At 36.2% G+C, this 27,895-nt stretch overlaps 3 protein-coding genes across 4 annotated transcripts; 2 read left to right on the top strand and 1 right to left on the bottom strand.

Annotated features, from left to right (window-relative positions):
* The first annotated feature begins 6,454 nt into the window (after positions 1-6,454).
* On the top strand, positions 6,455-6,793 carry LOC104240962 (uncharacterized). Its single transcript, XM_009795870.2, has one exon. The coding sequence runs from the start codon at positions 6,455-6,457 to the stop codon at positions 6,791-6,793; it is 339 nt and encodes a 112-aa protein (XP_009794172.2).
* Positions 6,794-15,801: 9,008 nt separating this feature from the next.
* LOC104240957 (uncharacterized) lies at positions 15,802-18,840 on the bottom strand. Its single transcript, XM_009795864.2, has 2 exons — positions 18,503-18,840; positions 15,802-16,914 (listed from the first exon to the last, which is right to left on the bottom strand). The coding sequence occupies exons 1-2, from the start codon at positions 18,596-18,598 to the stop codon at positions 16,069-16,071; spliced, it is 942 nt and encodes a 313-aa protein (XP_009794166.1). The 5' UTR covers positions 18,599-18,840; the 3' UTR covers positions 15,802-16,068.
* Positions 18,841-19,886: 1,046 nt separating this feature from the next.
* LOC104240958 (probable beta-1,3-galactosyltransferase 14) lies at positions 19,887-25,693 on the top strand. Of its 2 annotated transcripts, none has more exons than XM_009795865.2 (7): positions 19,887-20,388; positions 22,085-22,237; positions 22,309-22,391; positions 22,493-22,592; positions 23,630-23,743; positions 24,531-24,673; positions 25,238-25,693. In XM_009795865.2, exons 1-7 carry the CDS (start codon positions 20,033-20,035, stop codon positions 25,324-25,326), a joined length of 1,038 nt encoding a protein of 345 aa, XP_009794167.1. In that variant the 5' UTR covers positions 19,887-20,032; the 3' UTR covers positions 25,327-25,693. The 2 variants fall into 2 exon arrangements, with proteins under 2 accessions (XP_009794167.1, XP_070011630.1); XM_070155529.1 differs by having other exon boundaries at positions 19,961-20,388; positions 22,085-22,218; positions 22,314-22,391.
* Positions 25,694-27,895: the final 2,202 nt, after the last annotated feature.

Here is a 27,895-nt window from a genome sequence, read left to right as displayed (position 1 = left end):
ACCTCAGTCACTGATTTGGGTGCCCGCATTGACGTGGTAGCTGACCGGAAGGTGAAGTCGGAAAAGAAATTCTTAGGCTGGCTGAGAGCTCTGGGTCGTGCTTGCAATGTGAACCCAGACATTGACTCCGATCAGGAGTGATATTTCAGGGAAGTTCCTTTACCTCACTGTTCTTTAACTTTTTATGCCATGAGGACATGTCTACATTTTAAGTGTGGCGTGGGGGATACTTCGATGTATATATGTATATGTAGCAAATTGGTGATGTTTCTTTGTTTATCTTTGATTGTTTTTGGTATTTTGAGTAATAGTTTCATTAGGTAATTTTAAAGTAGGTAAGTGACTTGTCCGACAACAGATCTCTTTCGGCGGGGTTCTTGAGGGACTAAGTCGATTAAAAAAAGGGGAATATGGAGACCCTTCCTGATGACGGATCCTTTAGACAATTTTCTTGAGGGAAGTAAGTCTAGAGAAAAGACCAAAAAGATTTTTTATTTTTAGGTAGTGTAGTAACTCCCCCTTGGTTTTTCTTTGGGCCACGGTTCTTTTCCAAGAGTTTAGCTTGAACCGGGTGTAGGTAGTTTTTGGTTATTTTGTTTTTTTTTTTAGTTTTTTAGTTAGGATTAATGTGCTACGAGCTGAAATCGAAAGAGAAACCCTTAACGTTGATACACGTGAACACAATAGACACTAGAGTGTAACGCTTAGTCTCAGTGGTTGATTCTTGCTAAAGTGCCTTAAAATTATATGTTTGTCACTGACTTAAATACTCAGAAGAGAGTGTCTTGATAAGTCAATCTAGAATGAGTCATATGCCATGTGTGTATGAGTTTTAATGTATTTCATGATTCACATTTGATGCCTAGAACTTGCTACGTGTGTTTGCAAAGCGAAATAGTAGTTTCATTCAGTTTTAGAAGTGATATAGGTATTTCTTTGTTGATCCAGACATATAAATTAAACCCACCTAACTGTAATACATCGTAGTTAACTCCGTTGAGCCTATAAGCACGTTTTTTTGGCAACCACATTGTGAACCTTACCCAATTATTTGAATAGCCTTCTGTTTGAACCCGTTACCTCCCATAAGCACTTGAATGGTATTGAAATTATGCAAAAGAAAAAGTGTGGGGTGGTGGTTTGGTTTTTGAGTGGAACCGTTGAAATAGAGAAAAGGTTCAGTGTTTGAAAAAGTAAAAGAATAAGCACCACGAAAAAAAATGAGTAAATGTAGTAATCGATAAGTGGTGGTGTGTTATAATTGAACCTAATGGATGAGGTTGTTGTAAATAAAAAAGTGGTGGAGTGTTTGGTTGACATAAGTATGGTTTTGAAGGTTAATGTAATTTTATTAAAAGTACTTAGGGAGGTTAGTCACTATATCCAAATATATCCTACCCGTCTCTTAGCCTACATTACAACCAAGTGAAGTCCTATTAATCTTAGATTGAGTGGGCTCGATTAGTAGAGTAGTACACTACGGGCAAGCCTATGGTGCATCTTTGTGGCATGTGAATGTTCTTTTTGAGAGTGAGCGAATTTTGTCTATCTAAGTTCCTAATTGTTCTAAATATCATTATATGTAGAACTACTCTCTTGTGTGATGTGAGGGCATGTGATTCACGAAGGAAAGGCAAGTTTTGACGTTTATGTAGAGTAATTTGAGTAACTATGAATAATGCACGGCACATGAGAGTCGACTTTTGAGGCGAAGATTGTTCACTACTAGGCGTAACTTTTGTGATATGTTCTTGGTGTGATGTGTTAGGGAATAATGCTTAGATGAAGGAACCTCTATAGAGTATGGTGGATTGCTCGAGGACTAGCAATGATTTAAGTGTGGGGTGTTGATAATAGGCTAGATTTATGTAATTTGGCGATTGTTTATGCCCCAGCTTGATTATGTTTCACTATGATAATATAGTTAAATAATGATAAATTGGCTCTAATTGTGAAGTTCACACGTTGCAGGAGTGAGTAGCATGTATGAGGCCTTAAAGCTGCGATTGGAGCTAAATTGAAGTAAAAAAAGCCCCTAGGAGCCGAGCACATGAGAAGACGAGAAAAAGAAGAGATGAAATAAAGACCTGGACTAGAGCGGCCACTAGCGCGACCACGCTAGCCCATATGGTCGAGGCAGAATGGTAGGGCATATGCGCGGTCACTAGCGCGTCCATTAGCGCGACCACGCTAGCCCAGTTCCGGAAGAGTAAATTGCAGGGGTAAAATTGGAAGTTCGGGGGCAAATCAACTTAACCTATAGAAGGTCTAGCTCTCCCAAGAGATCATTATCAAGTTTTTCATAGCTTAGTTCAAGGCTAGGAGAGGCAAGGAGGATAATTCAACATCGCGTTCTTCCTTTCTTTCTTGTGTTTTTACGATTTGTGATGAATTTGAATATTGTTATGATGAACCCTAGTATGAATAGCTAAATATTTAGTCTAAGGTTTTGATGGAACCTATTGAAGAATGAACTTCTTGTTATGTTAATATAGTTGTCTGGTTTAATCTCTATTTTTTCAACTACGTTCTTGTTGTAGTTAATTGACAGGATCTTCAATTAGTTGTGCCTATTTAGTGTGCATAACTCGGGAGAGAGTGCATATTTAGGTAATTGTTGAACAACACCACTCTCAAAGTATATGAGGTATCAATAACTGAGGGTTTAAAGGCGGGTTTAGGGATAACGAAGCCTTGGGTGCAATCTAAAGGGAGCTGAAATAAATAAAGTCAGCTAGCGTATCTCGGGAGAGTGCGTCTAGTAAATTATTGTGATTACTCGGGAGAGATTTACGGTAATAAGAGTGCTCATGATTGATAGAGACGATTAGGCAAATCTAAGTGAAACATAACCGAAAGGGAATCCATCAATAGGGAAAATCATAACCTTAGAACCTTCTCTTAATTGTTTACAACTTAATCATAGTTAGTTTTCAGTTGCTTATTTACATTCATTCTTAGTTAGCAGAAACATCCTCAATTGTTATTCAGAACGTTTGGGAAGTTGATTCCGTAGAATTCAGTAAGTCTAACGAGAGTAATTGATAGGTTAATTCCTTGTAGGTTTGACTCTAGGATAAATACTCAGATTATATTAGCAACGTCCGCGTGTCCTTTTTATAAGGCATAGTTGGGCGTGATCAATTGTTCTTCGTAATTCGAGGGCTCTAGCGATATATTTCTCGAACGTACAATGATGCGGACATCTCTGGATTATTTTATCTCCATGAAAATCGATCATTGTTTGAATGTTCTTCTTGAAGTATTTGATTATCAAGAAGAACATCTATTGATCACGATATTATTTTATGCCTTGATTTCTTTGTGAATATCCCGAGAATTTATAGGATTTTTTGAGAAGACCTCAATTTGAGAGAGCTTTTCAAAGGGAACATGTTATCCTTTTATAGGAGTAACCTAGGGTTAGGATAGAGTAACCTCCAAATTAGGGTTTTTGTAGAGTAGCTTCCAAGCAACCCTAATAGACTCTTAGAATTGCAAGAATCCTCTTGTAGCATCTTGAATTTAGAGTTTAGCTTGATCCATTAAAATTTTGATGTTTACAAATGCCCCTCACATCAAGGGTTGTCGGCGTGTAGACTTGATGAAACATAAAGACGGGACTTGAAGTACTCACGTGAGAAACTCACGTCTTGTATCTTCTCAAAAGAGTACTTGATCATGCAAAGTTGCGTCGAACTGTAGCTTGAGATGGATCCAGTCCTTAATGAAGCTTTTGCAGAAATTTCATCCCGTAAATATGCCTAATAAACATGCTTACGTATCGGTCCAATTTCAAAAAGATTGTCAAGTCTTAAATTGAGCAGCATCTATGACATCATAGAATTCTTTATTTAATTCACCAAAATATTATAGGCAAAGTGAGACCATGCTTGTCACTTGTTGCAAGCATAGTCTATTTAAATAATAAAGCATAGCAACCAATTTGATGAAGAATTACTTGGTGCCTTCACTTTGCAATTTCACGTCCATGGCAAGACTACTTGGTTATTCCTTCTATTAGCTTGCGGCTTTGGCGAGGAACCACTGGTATAGAAGACAAGATCTTATCCCTAGAGATTGCCCCCATTATTGGAGATTTGATTTTCTTCGTCATCTCCAGGTGGTGAAATAAGTGGTTGTAGTAATGTCCTTGCTTGAAATATTATTGATCTTTTTGGAGGCCATCACATCAGTTTGATTTTTAAACTTATAGTTTTTAATTTGTAGGAGGAAGAGATGAAGGACGGACCAAATCCCACTGTACATGTCAATTTGTTTGCAATAAATTTATGCATAAAAATAAAATTACAATCACAAACAGCTATAAAGGAAAAAGGATTTTATTGATAAACATTGCAGGTTACAACTCTGTTTATCCATTGATTCTTTCTCCGAATTGTTCTCCTTCTTTGGATCTATGCGCTCCTTTGTTCGCAATAAATTTTCGTAGTACGAAAAATAAACTGCAACAAAAATAATATGAAGAAGAAATTATATTGATAAATATTTATGAGTATAATTCTTTGTATCCCCTGATTCTCCTCTATGAAATTCTTCATGATTTGAGGGCTTGAGAAGCGTCTTTCTCGAATATAGGATGATGTAGACCTCTTTGTGATGTATTTAATTGTCAAGAAATCAAGGATCACGTTGTTGCTTTGGGTTAATATCCCAGAAGAACTCTGTTGACCACTCATTTGTAGAAGAACTTTGCACTTGAGGATTGATCTCTCTGTTTGCGAATGTCTTCACTAATTGCGGAACGCTCTTCTCCAACTCTGAATCTCCCTAGAGAGTTATGTAACCCCTCTATTTATAGTGGTAAAGGATGGACAGTCCAGCTACATATGAACTCTCTCGCTTGATTCTGATTGGCTCATGTGAATCATCAAACTTATCACTTGGCAAGATATGTGATAAGCTTGCTTGTGACTGGCCAAGATATGTCATTTTAGACACTTGGCAACTCTTGATTGGTCATTGTAAGAAAATATGTTGTCCTTTCCTTCAAGAGATAGGAAAAGCAAATATGGTAAGAAAATCAGGACAAACACCTAACAGGCTCGACTAATTCGGATTTATATTAGAAAACCCTACTTATGGTGTGAAACATTCCCTATTAAATGTGACTTCGTTCTCAGAGCTCGAACTCAAGATGGTAAGACCTATAATTAAGAATAGATAATATACTTATCATCCCACCACAACTGTTGGTAATTATAGAGAGTTTACTTTAATAGTTTCTTCAAATTGATTATTAAAAAGGGTAGCTCCCACGTTTATGCGAGGTTCATAGAAGGCCCGCATTATAAGGAGTACGATATAGATCAAACATTAGTGGTTGTTTTCACGGGTTGAATCTGTGAACAATAGGTCACACGAAAACAACTTGATTGTTTCTACCAAAGCTTCCCTTCGAGCAAATGATGATTATGACACCTCATTTGAACGACTAGATTATCAAGAAATAAATTAATTTATAGATCCTGAGTGAGTCTGCTCTCCCATAACAGAAGTTGTTTCATATTTGTCCACCTCATTTACAGATATATTAGTAATGTTTTTATTTAATTAACTGGTTATAAAACAAATGAAGTTAAATAGTAAAAAGAAAAAAATTCATTTTCCTTCTTATTTATGCGCCTTTAGGTGTTCCTCTATTTTCCAACACGATCAGCAGACAAAGCTCCAAATTTATAACTATTGCCTCCACATGCAGTTGATCTAATTGAGAATTCACATGAATTTTCAAGAAATATTATTACAATGACAAGTCTTCATTAGTGGATCACAAAGCTAAAAAAAAGGATCTTTACGCAAATAACTGGACAGACTCATTATTTATTTTATCTATCCAGTATATATAAATTATGTACTGAGTATATACAATATACATATATTACATATGGATTATACTTATATTATACATCTGCCCGCTATTTTTAATTTAAGTTGGATTTATTGAGATTATAGAGTTGTAGTATATTGTTGTATTGTATTTATTAGTTAGTCAGTTGAGTTAGTTAGCTTAGGAGTTGAGTTAGTTGTAAGGGTAGTTTGGTAATTAGCTGTCATATACCAGTTATACGTTAGTAGTTTTCCTTTTCATATATATGTATAAGTACTAAAGTTAGTTGATGAAATATACATAGAAAATTTCCCCATTTTCATCATTTCTCTAGAACCTTCCTTTCTTCTCTCTATGCGAGCTCAAGGTCAGCCAACAATGGCGGTTGGCCTGTCATCTTAGCTTCAATTTCGATATGGTATCAGAGCTCAGCTCTGATTTATCGAAATAAACCTTCTTCAATTTCATCAATTTCTCTTTTTCATTTCTCAAAATCAAAAAGTACGAGTTCACACCTTGACGGAAAGGTTCCTGAAATTTTCATCTAATTTATTCAAATTGAGTGATCAGTTACTCTAATTCTCTAAGAATCTACTTCAATCGATGGCTGGAGATAAGAAAACTCAAGGTACAACTAGTAATTTCGATTCGACTACCCCACTATATATGCACCCATCGGAGAGTGACGGAACGATGCTAGTTCCCATGGTTTTTGACGGAATCGGCTACAGATCCTGGAAAAAAGGAGTCCTTAGAGCTTTGTTAGTGAAGAACAAAGTCGGCTTCATTACAGGAAAGTGTAAGAAACCTAATGCTGATGAAGCAACTTATGATCAGTGGGCTCGTTGTGATGATATGGTTACATCATGGATTTTGAATTCACTCTCAAAGGATCTAGCGGATAGTCTACAATATGTCAATGATGCTAAGAAATTATGGTAGGAGTTGGAAGACAAATATGATCAGACCAATGGAGCGAAGCTTTATCAACTACAAAAGGAGATCAGTGACCTCAGTAAAGGGGCTTTGGATATCACAGGGTATTACACGAAAATGAAATGACTTTGGAAGGAATTGAACATCTTAAATGCACATGCACGGTGCAATTGCTAATGTACTTGTGGTGTAAAAGCAAACATGCACAAAGCTGAGCAGGATCAAAGACTAATTCAGTTCTTAATGGGCCTGAATGAGGTTTATACAGTTGTGAAAGGTAGCATACTGATGATGAATCTGTTGCCCAGCATAGCACGTGCTTTTTCTATCCTTATCCAAGAAGAAAAACGGAGAGAAGTCAGACCAAATAACAAATTAGTCATGGATTCCACTTCATTGAGTGCAAATGGACCTGGCAATACCAAATTCAGAACCAATTACAATCATAGGGGAAGCAGTACTGGACCAAACTCATACAACTCGAACAAGTCAAACTATCCATCTGCCAAATCTCGAATGTTCTGTGACTATTGCAAAAAGCTAGGATACACCAGGGCAACTGTTACAGAATTCATGGTTTCCTACAAGATTTCAAGTTCACAAAAGGGAGAAATGCAGCATCTGCTGCAAATGTTCATGCAAATTGTGAGGATATGGAAGATAGCAATCAAAGTTAGGGACTTCAGAGCCTGACAAAGGAGCAGTACAACCAATTACTCAGCTTATTGGAGAAATTCCCAGGAAGAAACATAGGAGAAGGCCCGAATAACAACATGACTTATGGAGCTGCAAACTTCGCAGGTATTCTAGCATGTTCTACTGATAAAGAGATTGTTGAAACAACCGTGTGTATATGTTCTAAATCAGTTGCTGACTTGTGGATATTAGATAGTGGAGCCTCAAATCATATGACATATAGAAAATTCTTTTTAAAGAATATTAGAACTTTGTCCTACCCTTTCCTAGTTACTTTACCTAACGGATATAAAATGAAAGTGACAGAAATTGGAGATGCATTTCTTGGTCCTATGTTAGCCTTAGTCAGAGTGTTGTATGTGTCTACTTTCAAATACAACCTCATCTCTATTCATTCCTTGATAGATTACCTCAACTACATAGTTAACTTCAGTAAATACCTTTGTATGATGCAGACCCTTCATTAAAGAGGCCTCTGGAGATTGGTAAGGCAAGGAGTATATTGTACTTCCTTTGCCCTAAGTGTTATGGGTGTTCAGAGTCTGGTTCAATTTCTGTCCCTGTCAATCTTTGTTCTCATTCTTGTTTTTCTGCATTGACTAATGTTGTAAATATAGGAAAGAGTCACAATTTACCTCTACAATCCTTGTCAAACATAAATAAGTCATCTCAGTCACATAACAATGTAAATACTATTCATTCAAGCAATAAAACTAACCCTTCCTTTAATGTGAATTCTCTTATGTTGTCTTCTACATCTCGTAAATATAGCATTGAGCATACATGGCATAACAAACTAGGTCATGTACCTTTTGTGAAAATGTGAGGTCTTTTCACTATACCTGTTAATTTTTCCCCCAAACAACCATTTACTTGCCCTATCTATCCGATGGCAAGGCAGACAAGGTTGCCCTTTAGGCCAAAGAACTTCATTCACCACCAAAATACTTGAACTCTTACACATGGATTTATGGGTCCTTATCACATAGCCACACATGACAATTACAAGTATTTTCTTACCATAGTTGATGACTTTAATAGATCAACCTGGACACATATCTTAAGTAGTAAAAGTAACACTCTTCAAGCCATCAAGGCTTTTGTTTCCATGATTGAAAATCAGTTCAGTACCTCGGTCAAGACTGTTAGGTCAGATAATGGGTTGGAGTTTGTAAACAATGAAGTTATGTTGTTATTTCAAGAAAAATGTATAATCCACCAGAAAACATGTCCATACACACCACAAAATAATGGTATGGTTGAAAGAAAATACAAATTCCTATTAGAAACAGCTAGAGCCTTACTTTTTCAGTCCAAATTGCCAATGAGATACTGGGGAGAGTGTATAATAACTGCTACATACTTGATAAATAGGCTGCCCTCTTCAATTCTCAACAATAAATGCCCCTTTGAGCTCATTTACAACAGAAAATCAACTTATTCACATCTTAAAAGCTTTGGTTTCTTGTGTTACACTACCACACTCAAAAATCATAAAGATAAATTTGAACCTAGAGCCACTCCCCATGTGTTTCTAGGATATCCTTTTGGGACCAAAGGATATAAGGTCCTTGATTTGGCCGCAAAGAGTGTACATGTGCCTAGAGATGTTGTGTTTCATGAAGATGTTTTCCCTTTTGCCATTTCACCTAAACATTCTTCTTTTCCTTCTGTATTACATATGATAAACCACGATTCTCCATATCCCAATTCTACAGTGATTACACCTAATGATCATTGTAATCATGATAGAGATGCATCAACTTTTGTCACTGACAGTCCTATATCTGAAGTCACCCATTCACCAAACACCAATTCATTGTCAAACTCCACAAGCACACCAAACCACATTTCACACATGAGCCCAGATCCAGAGCTTAATGTTTCACCTGAGGGTCATTCAGAGTTTCACACAACTTTCTTCAACCAAGTACCACACAACAAAGAGCTCAATATTAATCAACCAAATACCACACAACATAGAAGATCAAGCAGGACATTCTGCACACCCTCACACCTCAAGGACTATGTCTATACACTACCCAACCTACAACCAACCAATCACTTGAGCAACAATACAAACATTGAACATCAACTAGCCTCTACTTTACTTCCTTCCCTTTTCTCCAATAACCATTCTATGTCCTTCAATACACTGACCCATGACAGCCAGCAACTAGTCAAGAACATTTCACATAAGTGTTTACCTATAGGAAAGAAAGTCATAGGGTGAAAGTGGGTGTACAAGATAAAGCACAAAGAAGATGGAAGTGTGGAAAGGTACAAAGGAGTCTGGGATATACATAGGAAGCTGGGATTGACTATACATAAACTTTTCTCCAGTGGTGAAGATGACCACTGTTAGAGCCCTGATCAGTACTGCAGTAAAGAAAGGATGGGATCCTTATTAGTTGGATGTGAATAATGCATTCCTCCGTGGGAACCTACATGAAGAAGTGTACATGGAAATCTCACAAGGCCTGATAGTAGAAAACACAAAGCTTGTGTGCAGATTAAGGAAGTCTCTGTATGGGTTCAAACAAGCCAATAGACAATGGTATGATAAGTTGATAGAATCCCTGTATTCTAGAAGTTTCAGACATTCAACTAATGATTACTCCTTATTTTATAAAAAGTAGGGTGATTCATCAGTATTTGTAGTTGTATATGTTGATGATGTGATCCTCACTTGGACTGACCTTGAGGAAATTAAAGCACTGAAGACTTACTTACATAATCAGTTCAGAATAAAAGACTTAAGCAAGTTACATTACTTCTTGGGGCTAGAGATGCTCTACAAGGATGATGGAGTGTTGATCTCCCAAAGAAAGTTCACTAGTGACCTATTGAAAGAGTATGATTATTTGGGGTATTCTATTGTTTCATCTCCTCTAGATTCATCAACCAAACTGAGGGCTGAAGAAAGTACTTTGCTTTCTGATCCATCTTATTATAGAAAACTAGTTGGGAAGCTCAACTTTCTCACAAACACAAGATTGGATATTGCATACACTGTACAACACTTAAATCAATTTATGCAGACACCAAGAGAGCCCCCACCTTAAGGCTGTTGTACATGTACTCAGGTACCTGAAGAATTGATCCTACTCTAGGCATTTTCTGTCTAATGATCCCTCTTACAAAGTCACAGCTTATTGTGACTCGAATTGGGCAGCATGCCCTGATTCAAGGAGATTTGTAAGTGGGTATCTTGTACTCCTTGGAGGCAGTCCTATTAGTTGGAAATCAAAGAAGCGGACTATTGTCTCATTGTCTTCTGCAAAAGTAGAGTATAGATCATTGAGAAAGGTGGTTGGAGAATTGCTATGGATGCAGTTGTTGGAAGAACTAACAGTTCCATATACTAATCCTATTCTAGTTTTTTGTGATAGCTAGGCAGATGTCCACATTGCTAGGAACCTTGTGTTCCATGAGAAGACAAAGTACATAGAAGTCGGTTGCCACTTTGTGAGAGACAAGCTACATGATTGTCTGATTACACTTCATCATATTTCTACTCATGATCAGTTAGCTGACATTTTACAAAGGCTCTCACAGGGATAAAGCATTCAGATCTTCTTCACAAGTTGGCAATGGGTTCCTCACCTCCAACTTGAGGGGAGTATTGAGATTATGGAGTTGTAGTATATTGTTGTATTGTATTTATTAGTTAGTCAGTAGAGTTAGTTAGTCAGTTAGTTAGCTTAGGAGTTGAGTTAGTTGCAAGGGTAGTTTGGTAATTAGCTGTCATATGCATGTTATACGTTGTTAGTTTTCCTTTTCATATACATGTATAAGTATTGAAGTTAGTTGATGAAATATACACAAAAAAAATTCTCATTTTCATCATCTCTTTAGAATCTTCCTTTCTTCTTTCTATGCGAACTCAAGGTTAGCCAATAATGGCGATAGGCCTGTCATCTTAGCTTCAATTTCGATAGGGTTGACAACTATTTAGGTTAATTCTTAAAAAACGAAAGAAAAGAGAAAGAGCAATTATGGTCAATAAGTTAACTGCATTTTTCTTTTAAAAAAAAACAAGTGAGTCAACTCTTCTCCGAAATATATAATAATTAAAAAAAACTCCAACCAAATACACGTTCAAACCTAGTTAAGATTAGCCATTTAAAATAAAATCCATCTACTGATCACTTGTTTAAGAATTTTTTTATAGTTTTAATGCAGAAGAAGTTCAAGAAATAAGTATAAAAAGCACCTTGTATTCTAAAGAGATTGTGACTTTACGAATTTAAGAAAATAATATTTGACTATAATTTCCAATATTTGTCTTGTATTTAGTTTTTTAAGTGTAAATATTATGTCTAAAAAGTTAATCAGTCCACGTCTAATATTCCTTTATGTTTTGATCGAAATTGACAATTGAAGAACGATAAAAGAAATTATTTCGAAGTACTTCGTACGGAATTATAAAACATTAAAAGCTTTTTGAAAAAAGAGACGTAACATTATGGGAACAAAGTCAAACTCTGGTGCAGCGGATGAGCTGCTATGCCTTTAATCAGAGGTCTCGGGTTCGAGCTTTGGGTATGGAAAAATTCTTGATAGGGAGCGTTTTCCCCCGAATGGGACCTTACACGGCGCTAATCCGAATAAAATCGGACTCCAATGCGGATACCGAACACCGAGAAAGAAACCAAAAAAAAAACAAATGAACTTATGTTCTGTTCATAGTTACTCCTAAGTAATACCTTTTGTCACATTTGATTGTTTCATACATAATAAAAAATAAAAAAAAGTTTAATTATTTGCGCCCCGTCTTTTTTAACTAAGAATATAAGGATCGTAACGTTTATCCCGATATATAATGGGCTTACCCTTCTATCCTTTTTCATTTAAATATAATATTATTGTGTAGGGGAGAGTTCGACATCGTAGTGTGTGCTTAACTCACACATCACGTGCTATGCTCTCACCGCTAAATCAAAGTTGTGTAAACTTCTTTTGTGTCTCATTATTTTATGATTTTTGTGAAAGAAGTTTAAGGGCCTCTTAATATATTTTGGCTTTAGGCCTCCACGTCCATCGAGCTGCCACTGTTTTAAAAGTCTTCTTCATTTGTTTTTTTAAACTCCGTGGTGAGCAAACTACTACCATGTAATACTCCCTCTGTTCACTTTTGATTTCTGTACTCCCTTTAAGAAAAAATAAATAGAGTATATATTTTACGGTCTTACCCATAATAATGAAAACATTTTAAAAAAATTTGAGAAATGATTTGAGGAATAAGTAGTTAATGGTAAGTGTAAAACAAGAAAAAAGATTGTGTTTCTCTTGATAAGTTAAAATTGACAAGTAAAAATAAAAATATATTTTTAGTATAGTTTACAAGTAAAAGTGAACGAAGGAAGTATAAATTAAAACGATGGGGTACTTGTTTGAGTTAACGACGTTACTTATTTTTTGGGGCTAATAAGCTAAATTTGATGTAATTATTTGTAAATGTAAACACCCGTATAATTCAGTAAAAATTGCACGGGGCGTCCTATTTAGTCGCCCCCATTTAACCTATACCTATATTTTTAAAATTATTTAACCAATACCCTTATTTTAACAACTTCAGACGCCTCCTATTTTTCCTCCTGACGTATGCGCTCCTTTCTTCCTCCTCTTCTTTTCTGATGAGGCCGAGAGCAGTTCAGTTTAGGATCTGACCAAACCTATTATTTTTTTCCCTTTTCAAAGAGGTTGTGCTCTTTGAGATAAATAGTGTAGAAGGATGTCAGTGATTTTGAGCTGACCGTTTTTCCTTGAATTCTTTTTTTGTTGTTTGCATTACCTATTGTTTCTAGCCGTATAAGGGGAGTTCTCTAGAAATTCCCTCTCAAAATTCCAGGTTATGTTATATATTGCTGGGCAAAAATTTGAAAATCTCAAAACATCATTGATGTGGAATTTGCACTCTGAAGTTCAGATATAAAAGCTGATTTTGTCCTGAAGTTTGCACTACAAATTGAAGAACTTCAGACTAATTTGTCTGAAGTTTGCACTATGAAGTGAAGTTCCCGATTACCTTTGCAAGTTAGGTTAAACTTCAGGTGAAAATATTTTGAAGTTTTGTTTTAATAAGGCCACACTTCAGGCAAAAAAATTCTCAAGCTCAAACTTCAGACATATACAATTGAACTGCAGTTTGCCCTTGCTATGAATTGAAATTTGCCTGATTGCCTTTGCAAGTCAGGCCAAACTTTAGGCAAAAATATCTGAAGTTTTCTTTGATAAGGCTACACTTCAGGCAAAAGAATTCTGAAGTTCAAATTTCAGACATACACAATTGAACTAAAGTTTCCCCTTGCACTATGAACTGAAGTTTGTGTGATTGCCTTTGCAAGTCAGGTCAAACTTCAGGCAAATATCTGAAGTTTTGCTTTGATAAGGCTACACTTCAGGCAAAATATTCTGAAGTTCAAACTTCAGACATAAATTTTTGGTACTTCAGGCCTGTATATCTGAAGTTACCTGAAAAGTGGGTACACTTGCAATTTTTTGTGCATAGCATATATAAGTTAAATGGTGACCCAAAAATCTGGTATAGATACAAATACCCCTATAATTCAACATTACACAATGCTTAGCACTATTATTTCTTCTTGAAATTAAATTATCAGCCTTTTATCGTACTATAACGTGATAAGCTTATCATCCTACAAAATAAAATAAATAATCAAAGGACAACACAATGAAAGCAAAATGGCAAAAGAGAGGAAGTATTAAAAATTAGCACTCCCTTTCTTTTACACCATGTTATGACACGTCTATGTACACATTTTTTTTGTTTACCATTTGGTAGTTGATATCCGCATATAGAGTCGAAATTAGGTGTGGGCGTTCAGACAGTTCGGATTGCATATAAAAATTTCGATTTGGATTTTCGATTTTCGGTTTGAAGAAATGACAATCCAAATCCAATCCAAATAAGTTCAAATTGGATCGGATTTTTAAGTTCGATTTCGAATTAATCGATTGGGATATTTTGGATTTTCAATTTTGAGCTTATAAGTTGAGATGTTTCTTCTTTTACATAAATGAATATCCAAATGAAGTACTCATGTTAAATTGCGTGAAAAATTCCTCATTCTCACTGCAATCATCCAAATGAAGTATTCAAGTAATGAAATTATTATCAACAAAATACAATAGAGATATTAATACGACCGATAAGAAGTAGAAATAGTATGACCATATCCAAATATAAAGTATTCCCACAGTAACTTAGTAATTAATATTGAATATATGAGATAATATTTAGTGGGTAGAATATTGAACTTATTACTATTGACATATGGATAATGGACTAAATATAAAGTATAAGAATTTCGAATTTTCGGATATCCAAAAATTCGAAGTACCAAATCCAATATTCAATCCGAAATTTAAAAAATTTAAAAATTAAATCCAAAATCCAAACCAAAAATTCAAAAAATTTGGATTTCGGTTTGGATTTCCACTTTGCCCAAACTATGTCCACCCCTAGTCAAAACTAATCTAGATCCGCGTGTAAAGCAGCTCCCCATCAGATTTTTCTATTTTCAGGTTCGAATCGAGACTTCTAGTTAAGAATGATAAATTCTATTCATCCTACTGCAGCTCGTGGGGAACATTATGTTGTTCTCATTAGCAAAGCTAATAATATTTCACTACTGGAATTTACGCGATTTCCGACGCCACCATCATATTATTTGAAAACGAAGGTCAAATTCAAAGTTACCCATAGTTCAATATTTTATTCTAATTAGTTAATATGAGTTGTTCTAGGTAAGCATAAGAAATATATTATTGTACGAATGTTAATGGGAAGGTGTGAAGGTCGACTAGGGTTGTAGTCGGGTTTTTTTTCTACGTCGTATCGGGGGTGAGGCTAGTTTGATAGGGTTGATCTTAGACCGCTAGTGATTAATGTTGTGTTCACACTACCCTTCTGTTTTTCATAGCACCGGACCTTAATTACTGGTTATTGTTATTGCATGTCATCTATTTTCTGATTTTTATGATGTTGTTACTACTTCTATGATTTTTGTTGACGGTACTGATATATTATCTCTTCTCGTTTCTTTCCGTCTTCCTGAGCCGAGGGTATATCAGAAACAACCTCTCTGTCCCATTGGGGTAGGGGCAAGATCTGCGTACACACTACCCTCCCCAGACCCTACTTGTGGGATTTTACTGGGTCGTCGCCGTCGTTGCACGAACGTTGATGGACTAATGAAGTCGCCATACTAGATCGAACTTTGGTAGCCTAAGCCTCGCTACTGAGTTCATACCAAGAACAAGAACTAGGGGCCTAGCATTAGATGTAGTCATGTAGCAAATAAATCTTCTTTATTCTTGATATTCAGATAGCACAATCAATAAGCTTCCAAATACTTTCGGTTTTTCTAGTATGTATTCTCATTTGAAACAACAGAAATTGTACAGCACCAAAGCTTTGATAACAAACATGGTCAAGCATCTTTCCAGTTCTAACCAACAAAAACAACTGTTCATGTAAAGTCGTCACGGTTATCAAATGATATTCTCCCAGAAGCTGATTGTTTTTTAGCAGTTGGTTGTTGAGTACTTACAGTTGATCAAACATCGGTGCTATAGCGTAAGGGAAAACGACGATGTAACATCCTTTGCAGCCATCTCCTACGCGGCTCTGGGTTTAAACAAATGAAACACTCTCTTTCTTCTGGATCCCTTACGATATCCAACGCATCTAAATACATTGCACTTGATTGTGGGATATCCTCCATCTCATTCAAGCACTTCACAACAGAAGATATAGATAAATCGGGTGTGCTAACAGTCACACAAGTCTTATCCACGCTAGGCTTTGACACTCGTTCATTTGTGAGTTCAACGAGTTTACCTACACAAGTCCTCAACTCACTCATCCATGATGCTGCAATAGGCTGGGACTTCATGGCAGGCTGCTGAGGAAGTTTATAAGATACGGGCATTGATGTTTGGCGACCATAGTCACCTTCTGATGTAGTGCATGTTTGACGTTCAATATCATCTAATCCCACCGACAACAAATCATCGTGCGCATCAATTGACTGTTCCATGGATGCATGATCCAGTTCTTGATCAAACTTCCAAGGGTTAATACCAACTTTTCGGTCTATGCTACCACTCATATAGCTGAAAACTGTTGGCGAGTTTTCCTTTTTGACTTTCTTAAATACAGGACATATTCCTTCACTTATATGACGAAGCAAATGAGTAGTTCCACTTCGGGTTGAAGAAGTAAAAAGTTTATGGCAATGATTACACTTGCATTTCTCACAAGTTCCATCCTCCTTTATTAGCTTCGTGAAGTGTTGCCAAACGATAGATCTTAATCTTCCTTCTCTTTTTCGTTTCTCACCTGTGGTTGCTTCAGTCAGACTGGTTATATCCACTATGGCGTCAGGACTTGCATCTACCATCTAAAGAAAAGCAACCACATTACAAATATGAATCAACAAAGGAAATTCAAAGCAGCTGATGTACGTTAAACATTTAACACGCAAGCACACAAGATACTTAATTACAAAAGCAAGTGTATCTCCAAACTTTGAGCTCTTTACATGTCTCAATAACTTTCACTCCATGTTGAAACAACAACAACAACAACCCAGTATAATCCCACTAGTGAGGTCTGGGGAGGATAGTGTTGAAAACATGTATAAATTCATTTAACAAAATATCAGTTACAACAGGTCTATTATTTTTGGCTAAATTATTATGAAAATAAGCCTCAAAGAAGATCCTATAACTCAACACCACATACCAAAAACGGAAGCTGCGCACATATTTTAGAGAGGATACTACATGCTATCACAAACCATGTGGCCAACCATTGCCTTTTTGAGAATGCATAATACCTTGTGAGGCAAGAGGAGTTGCTCCGATGGTAAGCAACCTCCACTTCCAACCAAGAGGTTGTGAGTTCGAGTCTCCCCAAGAGCAAGGTGGGAAGTTCTTGGAGGGAAGGATGCCGAGGGTCTATTTGGAAACAGCTTCTCTGCCCCAGGGTAGGGGTAAGATCTGCGTACACATTACCCTCCTCATACCCCACTAAGTGAGATTATACTGGGTTGTTGTTGTTATAATACCTTGTGAGGCACTAAATTGACTATTATAGTGTACTTTAAAGAGTTGGGCTTGAAGTTTTATCTAAGTAAGGATCAAGCTTGACATGTCACTAGTTGCACATTGCTTTCTTTTGTACTTCTCAGAGATAAGCATTTTCTTAAACTTACTTCGTCAGTGTTCATTAGCGATCTGATTTATGGACTGCTCGATGATGTCTCACTTGTACTAATATTCATAATTGTTTCATTTCATGTTATTCCCACGGTTCAGCAAGATGGAAATCATAAAACAAAAATATTGTAATCAAACGTGTATTATAGTAGTTTCCTGGAGGAAAATTTTGCAAAAGTTTTCAACGTTCCATTTCTAAACTTATTTAGTTATTCGTTCCCTTTTTCCCGGGGCATGGAGAACTTCTAGGTAGAGCGCACTTTATCCCCATAGTGGCTTATCCGGCGTGAATACGGATAAGTCATACCAGTGTGTGTTTCGGATACTGGATGGTTAAACAAAAAAAGAAGTTTTTCATTTCCATTTATCGTTTCCCCTGCTACGACAAGTGACCATTCAAAGTTACGTACTATTTTTTAAGTCGATGACTTTTTTTTTTTTTTGCAATCAAAGCCCGAATAGGCTCAAAATATGATCCAAAATCCATCACTGATCACTCTAATCTCCAAAATCAGCTGAATTCAAATTTAAGTTAGCTTTTATGAATCATCAGTGTCCTAATTGGCTAATTCATTGTTTGTATGCTAAAGGATTGCACAGAGATAAATCAAACGAACTCAAGCTACACTAAGCATAAAAATAACAACTTTTTTCCTTTGAATATTGAATCATTCATAATACAGAGAACTTCTCTTCAAAATGCTCATTCATTTACTTGTCTTTCACAAAATCGATGTGCAACAGCGAGGAATTAAGAGGTGTACTTACAGGAGAAGAGAGAGGTAAATCAACCGGAACAAATTGCAGGCGGCGCTGGTCAACGGCGGCGGGCTGCGAGTTGTTAGGGTTTGGTGGGGACGCCATAGGAAGACAACTAGAAGCGAAAGGAATTGAAAATCGGGCGTTGGAGACCCTAGTAGGACGGAGGATCGAAGAAGTGCGAATCGGAACGGGCCCAAATGGGCTCGGAGAGAGGGCTAAACGAATCCATGTTTGGGCCTGAAATGAATTTCGGGCTTGCAGTTCGATAGCCCGATTCGCCCATTTTCAGCGTTGAGGGCCTCAGTCGGATAAAGTCAGTCCGTTGCATAAACATTCTTGAAGATGGTTTTAAAAGCTCTAGTATTTAGTTTTTTTTTTTTTCCTTTTAAATCTTGTAGTTGTCGAAAAGACAAAATTTGACTACCCATAAAATTGAGTTAGAAAAAGCTATCTCTGTGCGTTATTCGCTTATACTAAAGAAATTAAGTTTGTGTTTGGTTAATTAGTTTGAAAAGCATTTATGAGCATCAATTAGTGTTTGGCCAAGCTTTAAAAAACTGCTTCTAGGTATATTTTTCTCAAAAAAGTACTTTTGCAGAGAAGTTACTTTTTTCTGCTTCTCCAAAACTGTCTCTACTTCTCCTCAAAAGCACTTTTTTCCTTCCAAAAGCTTGGCCAAACACCTCAATTTTTGGCCAAAAGTGCTTTTGACGAAAAAAATACTTTTGGCCAAAAAGAAGCTTGGCCAAACAGGCTATAAGGCGTGGAAAACATACTTCAAATGTTCTTAATTTAAGTGGCGCATGCACTAATTTTTCTAAGCAAACAACAATAATTCAGTGGGATTTTACAAGTGGGATTTGAGGAAGGTAATGTGTACGCAGTCTTACCCCTAACCTTGACGGCAGAGAGAATATTTTCGAAAGACCCTCGGTTTGAGGGGAAGAACAAGAACAAATAAATAACAACAACAAGACTAGGGTGCTTGCACATACATCGCAGTATCTCATTTCGGCTACGCTCATCTTCTAAATATGGGAGGAGTTCTTGACTAGCCAACATTCTGCTCCATACAGCATAGCCGGTCTAATCGTCGCCTTGTAGAACTAACCCTTAAGTTTTGGTGGCGTATTCTTGTCACACAGGACGTCGGATACTAACCTCCATTTCATCCACCCCGCCCCTATAGGTGTGTGATATCCTCGTCAATCTCCTCATCCTCTCTTGGAGATGACTTATGATTAAGCCTCACGTCTATATCTACTCCCCTTGACACTACATTATACTTGCACTCTAGGTACTTCGTCTCAAGCAATGTTATTTTTTATATTTATACATATTATTTTAATTTTATTTATTATTTATACATATAATTTTTTTTTTAAAAATCGACTAGCTTAGTTGGATGACAAAAGAACAGAAACAAAGAGACAATCTCCACTACAGCGAGTGTTTAAAAACCAATATCAGATAACCATTTTATTTTCAAATTAACTTCTAAATTTCAATTCTCAAAAAAAAATCCTTTACCTCAAAATGCCTTCATATCCAAAAAATTTCACGGCCCGAACATCCTCCTCGTACTACTTCCCCAACTCCCGCAGATCAACAATCTTAATCCTATGTTTTCTTCTCATTTTTACTGGCTTTTTTTCTGGGTTTATTGTAATTTTGAGGCGGGGTTTAGGATACAACTGTAAATATGCTAAGCCCAGATCTGTTTCTGTTCTTTGGGATGGAACTTTGAGTGAAGGAAATGGGCTTTCTGATGGAGAATATAAGAGGCAAAAAGTTATGGGTTTTGTTGGAATTCAGACCGGGTTTGGATCGGTTGCTCGCCGGCGGTCGTTAAGGCAGACTTGGTTCCCCTCTGATCACCGAGGGCTTCAAAAGTAATTTCCTTTTTTCTATATCTAAATGTACATATTCTCTAATGGATTTAAGTTATACATTCATGTGATGCAATTTCCTTTTTTAGTTCCTCTTTTAGTTTGTCCAAGAAGAACGAAATCTTTCTATATTTAGAAAGAAAAGGGTAGCCCGGTGCACTAAGCTCCCTTATGCGCGGGATCCGGGAAGGGCCACAAGTGTCTATAGTACCCAGCCTTACCCTGCATTTCTTCATTTTTTACCCTTAACGAGATATTTATAGTCACTTTAAATCGTAAGTTCCCCTATCGGAAACAGCCTCTGTGTTCTTCTAGGGTAGAGGTAAGGCTAGGGTAGGGTTAAGGCTGCGTACATCTTGTCCTACCAATACCCTACTTGTGGGAAATTACTGGGCTTCTAGTTGTTTTTGTTGTTGTTTAGATCATAAGTTCCGTGCCAGTCAAAGTACATCACATAAATTGGGACGGAGGGAGGACATGATAGTTTAAAGAATTTTTTAACTGAATTAGTGAATTTTAACTCATGATAACAAATTAGTTACAATCTTTAGCTGGTTACTAATTAATGCTTATAGAGATTTACCTATAGTTAAATGACCTGACTGTGTAAATTTTTGTTACACCGTTGGCGTATAGAACCTTACCTCTTCTTTAATCCATACTCCATGTAGAGGATATGGTATAAGATTTTTGTTTCAGATCTCGCTCTTGGATGCGAGTAGAGCAGAATTGATTAATATGTTGACCCCAACTAGTTTGGGTTGAGTGGTAGTTGATTGCAGAGGCGGATCAAGATTTAAACGTGATAAGTTCAATTTTTAAAGTTCTATGGCTTTAGAATGTAATAGTGTGTTAATATTTAGTGGCTTTTCACATACTCCCTATATTCATGTTTAGCGTCAAAAATATTGGGTTCAGTTGAACCTATAGCTAACAAGCTACATCAGTTATTGGTTGATTGATAGACACATTTTAACTCTCTCTACTCCAACTTTGGTTTCTCTTTTTTACTTTGAAAGCCTAACGTAGCTACATTTTCTTTATGAAAACAAAAGGCCAGATTCTTTGTGCTTACGTAGCTTTAGGAACGAAGATGCAGTAGGAATACTTATAGTATGTGGTTGATATTGTTGTTCTAAAAATGGAAAGTACACCTTGTATAATATTTTAATATTGGCAAGATATGGTGGGAATACTTATTTGTTGTATTTATAACCAAAATGAAATCTCTTTCAAATAGGTTCAAGTTTTCTGAATCGTTTGTCAAGTGCTGGCTATTTAGATTAGTAGCTTATATAAAGTGTGCTAAAATGGAAGGAATATGGCACAGTACTTACTGTAGAGTCATTAAGTTTAAGGACAAACGAAAAAGGAAGAACTTACTGGCTGGAAGAACTTTCGAGAGTAAATTTGTAGAAAGTTGTTTATGTTTTGACTAACTTCTGCAGACACTTGAATCACGGTTGCGTGAAATCCAGATATAATCTTTCAGAAGTTCCTACTTTCTATAATAAATTACCCTGTTGTCTATTCACTTTTCAGCTCTTCTTCTTGAGTTTTGAAATATTATCTCTAGCTTTTTGCAATAACCAGGTCTCCTATATATGTATATGTAGTTGTCCTGTCACGTACTTGTATATGTATATTTGTGAAATCTGCTTGACCATATTTTACTGAATCGACTGAATGATTATTGCAGGTTAGAAGAATCCACTGGCTTGGCTTTTAGATTTGTTATTGGTAAAACGAGTGATAAGTCCAAGATGTCAGCGCTCAGGAGAGAGGTAGCAGAATATGATGATTTTGTGCTATTAGATATTGAAGAAGAGTACAGTAAGCTCCCATACAAAACGTTAGTTCTAACATTATTTTTCATTACTTCCTTCCGTTCGTGATTTACACTTATGCAAGATGCTTTTACAGCTTAGCTTTCTTCAAAGCAGCCTATGCACTTTACGATTCCGAGTTCTACGTCAAAGCTGATGATGACATATATTTACGGCCAGGTAGCTAGAATTATGAAGCTTTGTTATTCTTCTTGTTCTTTACTTGAGGTCTATGTGAAATGATTAACAGAAATTTGATGAACTGATATTCCATTGAACAGATCGGCTTTCACTGCTCTTGGCCAAAGAGAGGTCTCACTCACAGACATACGTTGGTTGCATGAAAAAGGGTCCAGTTTTTACTGACCCCAAGCTCAAATGGTTAGTCTGAGAGGAGCTTACTATATGCTGATATAATTGGCAAGATAAATGTACTGCATGGAATCCAGTGGATCATTTTTGTATTCTTTATTAGTGTGATGTCAATTTCACGTCTTGTTCTCACTTCGTATCTTAACATCAACTTCCTATGTCAGTATCAGTACGCAGACTGATACTGAGAGAAGCATTCCTTGGAAAAGATCAACATTAGTTTCCTGGTAAAAGTTCTGAGTACATGTCAAAGATATTTCTCTGGCTGAACCGCAAATTAGAACCAATTGAAGTAATAAAATACAGTGAGAAAAACAGGAAAGAAGCTTAATTTTCTTTCTTTTAGACTGAGAGATGAAAACATTAATTTTAAGTTTTAACATAAAAGGTTTTCTGACTAAACTTTGAGTAAAGGACAAAGGTATTTCTCTTTCTCAGGGAAAATCAGAACCAATTGAGGTAACAAAATAGAGGGAGAGAAATAGGAAAGAAGTTTTTCTTCCTTTTTCTATGTTGGTTTTTCTATTTTTATTGATGTGTGGGTATTTTCTTTGTTCAGAATGTACTATATTCTTCTCACTTTTCCTTTTCCACTTCTCCTTTTTTTTCTTTTTCCTTTGAGGGCTAAAGTCACAGTGACAATCAAGACACGAAAGCTTAAGCTTGTTACACTTAGAAGTGATTCCCGCCTCCCAATTTGGCATACAAAATGCATAAATAATATTAACGAATGTTATGTCCCTAAAACAAGATGCCCAAGTTCATTCCCAAAATTGTATTTCTGAAGTTATGATTCTCATTTTAGGTATTCTCCCCCTCTTATTTATTTATGATCATTAGCAACCAACCCACAATATGATCATTAGCAGTTGTTATGTTAATAGATGCGGTGGAGCCTGTGACAATGATGAGAAAAAGAAGATGTAGATGAATACTTACCAATGACTAAATGTGAATAAAAAATGTGTTGTTGTATTGTCTATTATCAGGTTTATTGTTGTTCTTATCCTCAGTATTGTCTCAATGAATCTGTACAACTACTACAGGTATGAACCACTTTCATCTATTCTGGGGAAGGAGTATTTTCTGCATGCTTATGGTCCTATTTATGCTCTCTCTGCTGATGTCGTTGCAAGTTTGGTTGCCCTGAGGAACAACAGGCAAGTGCGATTTATTCAAATATTTCTGTCACTCATTTGTTCTGAAGTAATTTTTGTCATCCAAAATTTTTTTTTGCTGTCTATAGCAGTAGGAGGAAGCTTTTGTTGTTTATGATGTAAAACTTAATTCAAGAACATCTGCTAACTATTCACAAATTGCTGCTTCTCTTTTTCTCCAACTTGAGTAATGGTTATTACTTTCTGTATTTATCGAGTAAGAGGGTCCTGAAATAAGCTCACCGTGCAGGTAACATGAAATTTTAAAAGATGTAACTAATGGAGTAGCTTGTTTCATCCGAGCTAAGGTTACTGATTGGAAGTCGAGCATTGTTAAAATATAGGGAAGAAAGACTGAAAGAGGATGCGCAGGCAATTTTTTTGACATGATTAGATGATTTTGCTGTAAAACTAGAATTATCGAAGACAGACAATTTTTCAGTACATTTTGCAGTTATAATTCTTAAGTTGAGAATATATTTGAACCTTTGGAAGATCACAAAACTAGATTTAGCACGGAGTTTTTTATTTGTAAAAATCTGGATATGTTTTAATTCTTAAGTTGGGAATATATATGAACTTTTGGAAGAGTACTAAACTAGATTTAGCACGAGTTTTTTATTTGTAAAAATCTGGATATATCCTTTCAAATGCACTTTTTTTGCCTATCATTTCAAATCACTGTTTCTGGGATACATTTCTTTATTTTATTGAGCCTTCTGCCTCTGCTTGTTTCTAGTCAAAGGGAGTGATCACTAATTAGTTATTCCTTTTTTCTACGAATTCTCAGTTTCCGAATGTTTAGCAATGAGGACGTCACCATTGGTGCCTGGATGCTTGCAATGAACGTCAATCATGAGAATAATAAGCAACTATGTGAACCAGAGTGTACACCTTCTTCTATTGCCGTGTGGGATATTCCAAAGTGTTCAGGTCTGTCCTCTAATCTTTCTTTAAAAGAACCAATCCAATATGCTTTCGTGGTGTTCAATTGTGTTGGAACACATAGCAAATACAGTAATATTTTCGCTTGGGTGCATCCTGGATGATGAAATTCGAGCGTTTGCAATTCAGATGAAAAACTGTTTGATTTGGTCTATTTCCTATACACGGTACACATATTGCTATAAAGAATATCCAACATGTACTATTAGCAACATTCTTATAATGTGATTTTGTTCCAAGGCTAATGTACAAATATATTGGCTATTTTGACACTTGGTTTCTTCATCACTGATCTCTGTATTCTGCTTGCACATTGTCTCGTCTCGAAATTCTATGAAACACTAAATGACATTTATACAAGATGCCCAAAATTCGTTTAGTATGGTCAACCAACAAGGTAGTATAACTCCTTTTCCATAAGCATTACTTTCCCTGGTATCTGGTGCGATTAGCGCACCATTGAAGAACCAGCTAGATGACTTTGCAAGTAATTTGATAAGATTTCATACATTGACTATCTGATAGCATTCTTTCATTGATTTTATCCTTTAGGTCTGTGTAATCCCGAGAAGAAAATGTTGGAACTTCATGCAAACGACATCTGCTCGAAAAGTCCCACTCTACCATCAGATGATGAATAGATCCATCCGCTTTTTCTCGGACTAATGAGCTTAGTCAATGTTTACCGCTGGATTTTAGTTTCCACTGAAAGTCATTTATTCATTTTGTAAGCTGCTTATGAGGTACACAAAGAAAAAAGGGGCAGTCTGGTGCACACGGCATCCAGCGTTCATGCAGGATCCGGGGAAGGGCCACTGCTTATGAGGTAGATATAAGAAAAAAAAAATTTCCACCGATGTTGCACAAAACTTATATGGAGTTACATGGACAGTGATCGATGATTCATATAGTCAACCCCTTTGCTTGGGATTGAGGCGTAGTGTTGTTGTAATACTGCTGCACAAAGTGATCAGAATTTTGATAGTAAAGGAGATTCTCTATTTGTTACTGTCTGTGGCTCTGTGCCTAGTTTTTAGAGCATGATATTGTCTGCCTTAAATTCTCATTCATGTTAATCAAGTTTTATGTGAGTTCTTAACAAAAATTGTCCCTTTGCCAAAAAGCTTGAGTATATCCTATATTAAGTGACTAAGATTCTGTAGCTTTTGGCGACTATTGTGCATGCACTTAAGATTTGGAGGCATTACTTGTATGGTGTGTCACGTGAGGTTTAGACGATCATCATAGTCTTCAGCACCACCCGTTCAGATCAACTAATCAAATCGCAACGCAAAGCTCCTCCTTCAGTTCCATTGTATAGTTAACATCCAAATATCTAATGAGAAACAAAATTATAAGATGAAAATATTACTTAATATTTATATGTATTAGCCAAGATTGAACATAATGATTTGCAAATAGTAAGTGCTAATACGCCAAACGTGCTATAAAGCTACAAACATCACACCTACTGAATCAGCCACCTTTATATTCCAGACACTCTGGCCAAGTTGCCTAAAGATCTAATAACAAATTACACTCAGTGACGTTGAAAATGGATTGTCTTGATTTTTTGACCCTGCTTGCCCATGGGCAAATATTTACGGTCAAGAATCAAATGCGTCGCCCATGGGGCAAGCGAGGGTCAATGCTTGTTAAACTTAAAGTACTACCCATGGGTCAAACGAGATCAAAAAATCAATAATGGTACCAAAGTGTCCTATTTGTGCAAACACCCAAGATCCAAAATGTGCCAAGCCCACAGAAACTTCCAAGATTGGGTTTCTTATGGACTGGACATTTCATCCTCTAGTGGGTCATTGGGCCTCCAACTTTGGTTATTGGGCTAAACAAAATGATTATTGGGCTGGCAAAACAGGTGATTAGTTTCTTAGGTAAAATAGCACGGTATAGTCAGTTTTCGGATTGATCATTCAAAAATAGTCAGCGTTTACGAAGTCAATGAAAAATAACCACTATTTTGCTACAACAGAGACCGGTCCAGCATAATATACTGGAGTTCGGTGCACTTGTGTATGAACTCCAGCATATTATGCTGAACCGGTATACTTTGCTGACTCCAGTATAATATACTGGAGACTGGAGCACCGGTGCTCCAAACTCCAGTATATTATATTGGACAATTATACTTGCTGGAACTCCAGTATATTATGCTGGAGTTCTAGTGTACTTATGCTGGAACTCCATCATATTTACTTATGCTGGAACTCCAGTATAATATACTGGCGTATTTTTCGAGTTTTGAACAGTGTTTTTGCTCAGATTTATTTTTACATGAAAAGTAGCTAAATTTCGATTACTTTTGAAACTGGGCTATTTTTGAACGACCAATTGTAAATTTGGCTATTTTTGAATTTCCCCCCTTTCTTGGAGAAGGATTACACATAGCTTTATGTTACTGTAATTCATTTGTAATTTATTTTAATTATTATCAAAATTAATACACAAACAATTCAATTACTTGAATATCTGTTATAAAAATTTGGCGAAATACATAAACGACTCCTTTAAGTTGTCCCTAACGATCAGACAAACATTTTAACTAACCCCTTTACCATTTAGACACTTCAAATAGGTTACTAAGTGTGTCAAGTAAACACCCGCGCACAGCTAAACATATGCGTGAGTTACACTTCCTATGATGTACTAAAAAAATGACTCACACGCTCAAAATGTTGTTAGTAAACACGCATATGCCACATAAGCAATATGTCTTTACTTGACACACTTAGTAGCCTATTTGAAGTGTCTAAATGGTAAAGGGGTTAGTTAAGGTGTTTGTCTGATCGTTGGGGACAACTTAAAGGGATTGTTTAAGTATTTCGCCCAAAAAAGTTTAAAGCTTGAGGTATTGAAATATGTTATAACATTTGTATGTCTATAAACACTTACTTTTGAGGGAAAAATAAGAAATTTAAGTTAAATTATTTTTAAATTTAAAAAGAAGTTATTATTTTTTAAACAAAACAATTAGAAAATACGTTCACATAAACTGAAACGTAAGTATGAGTACATGACTTGCACACAGGTCTATGTTGCTCGAACTCTATAAAAATATCATCGTATGCGTGTCAAATCCTTCAAAAATAGTACATTTTTTAAGGATCCAACATAGGTGCGGCAACATGTTGGAAAGTTTGCGCAAGATCATGGGTGGATCTAATGCAAGGTTTACGGATTCTCGTGAAC

The sequence above is a fragment of the Nicotiana sylvestris genome, chromosome 8 (assembly GCF_000393655.2).
Source record: "Nicotiana sylvestris chromosome 8, ASM39365v2, whole genome shotgun sequence".
NCBI classification, from domain to species: Eukaryota; Viridiplantae; Streptophyta; class Magnoliopsida; order Solanales; family Solanaceae; genus Nicotiana; species Nicotiana sylvestris.
Note: the sequence above shows the minus strand (reverse complement) of the source record. Positions and strands in the feature narration are given on the sequence as shown.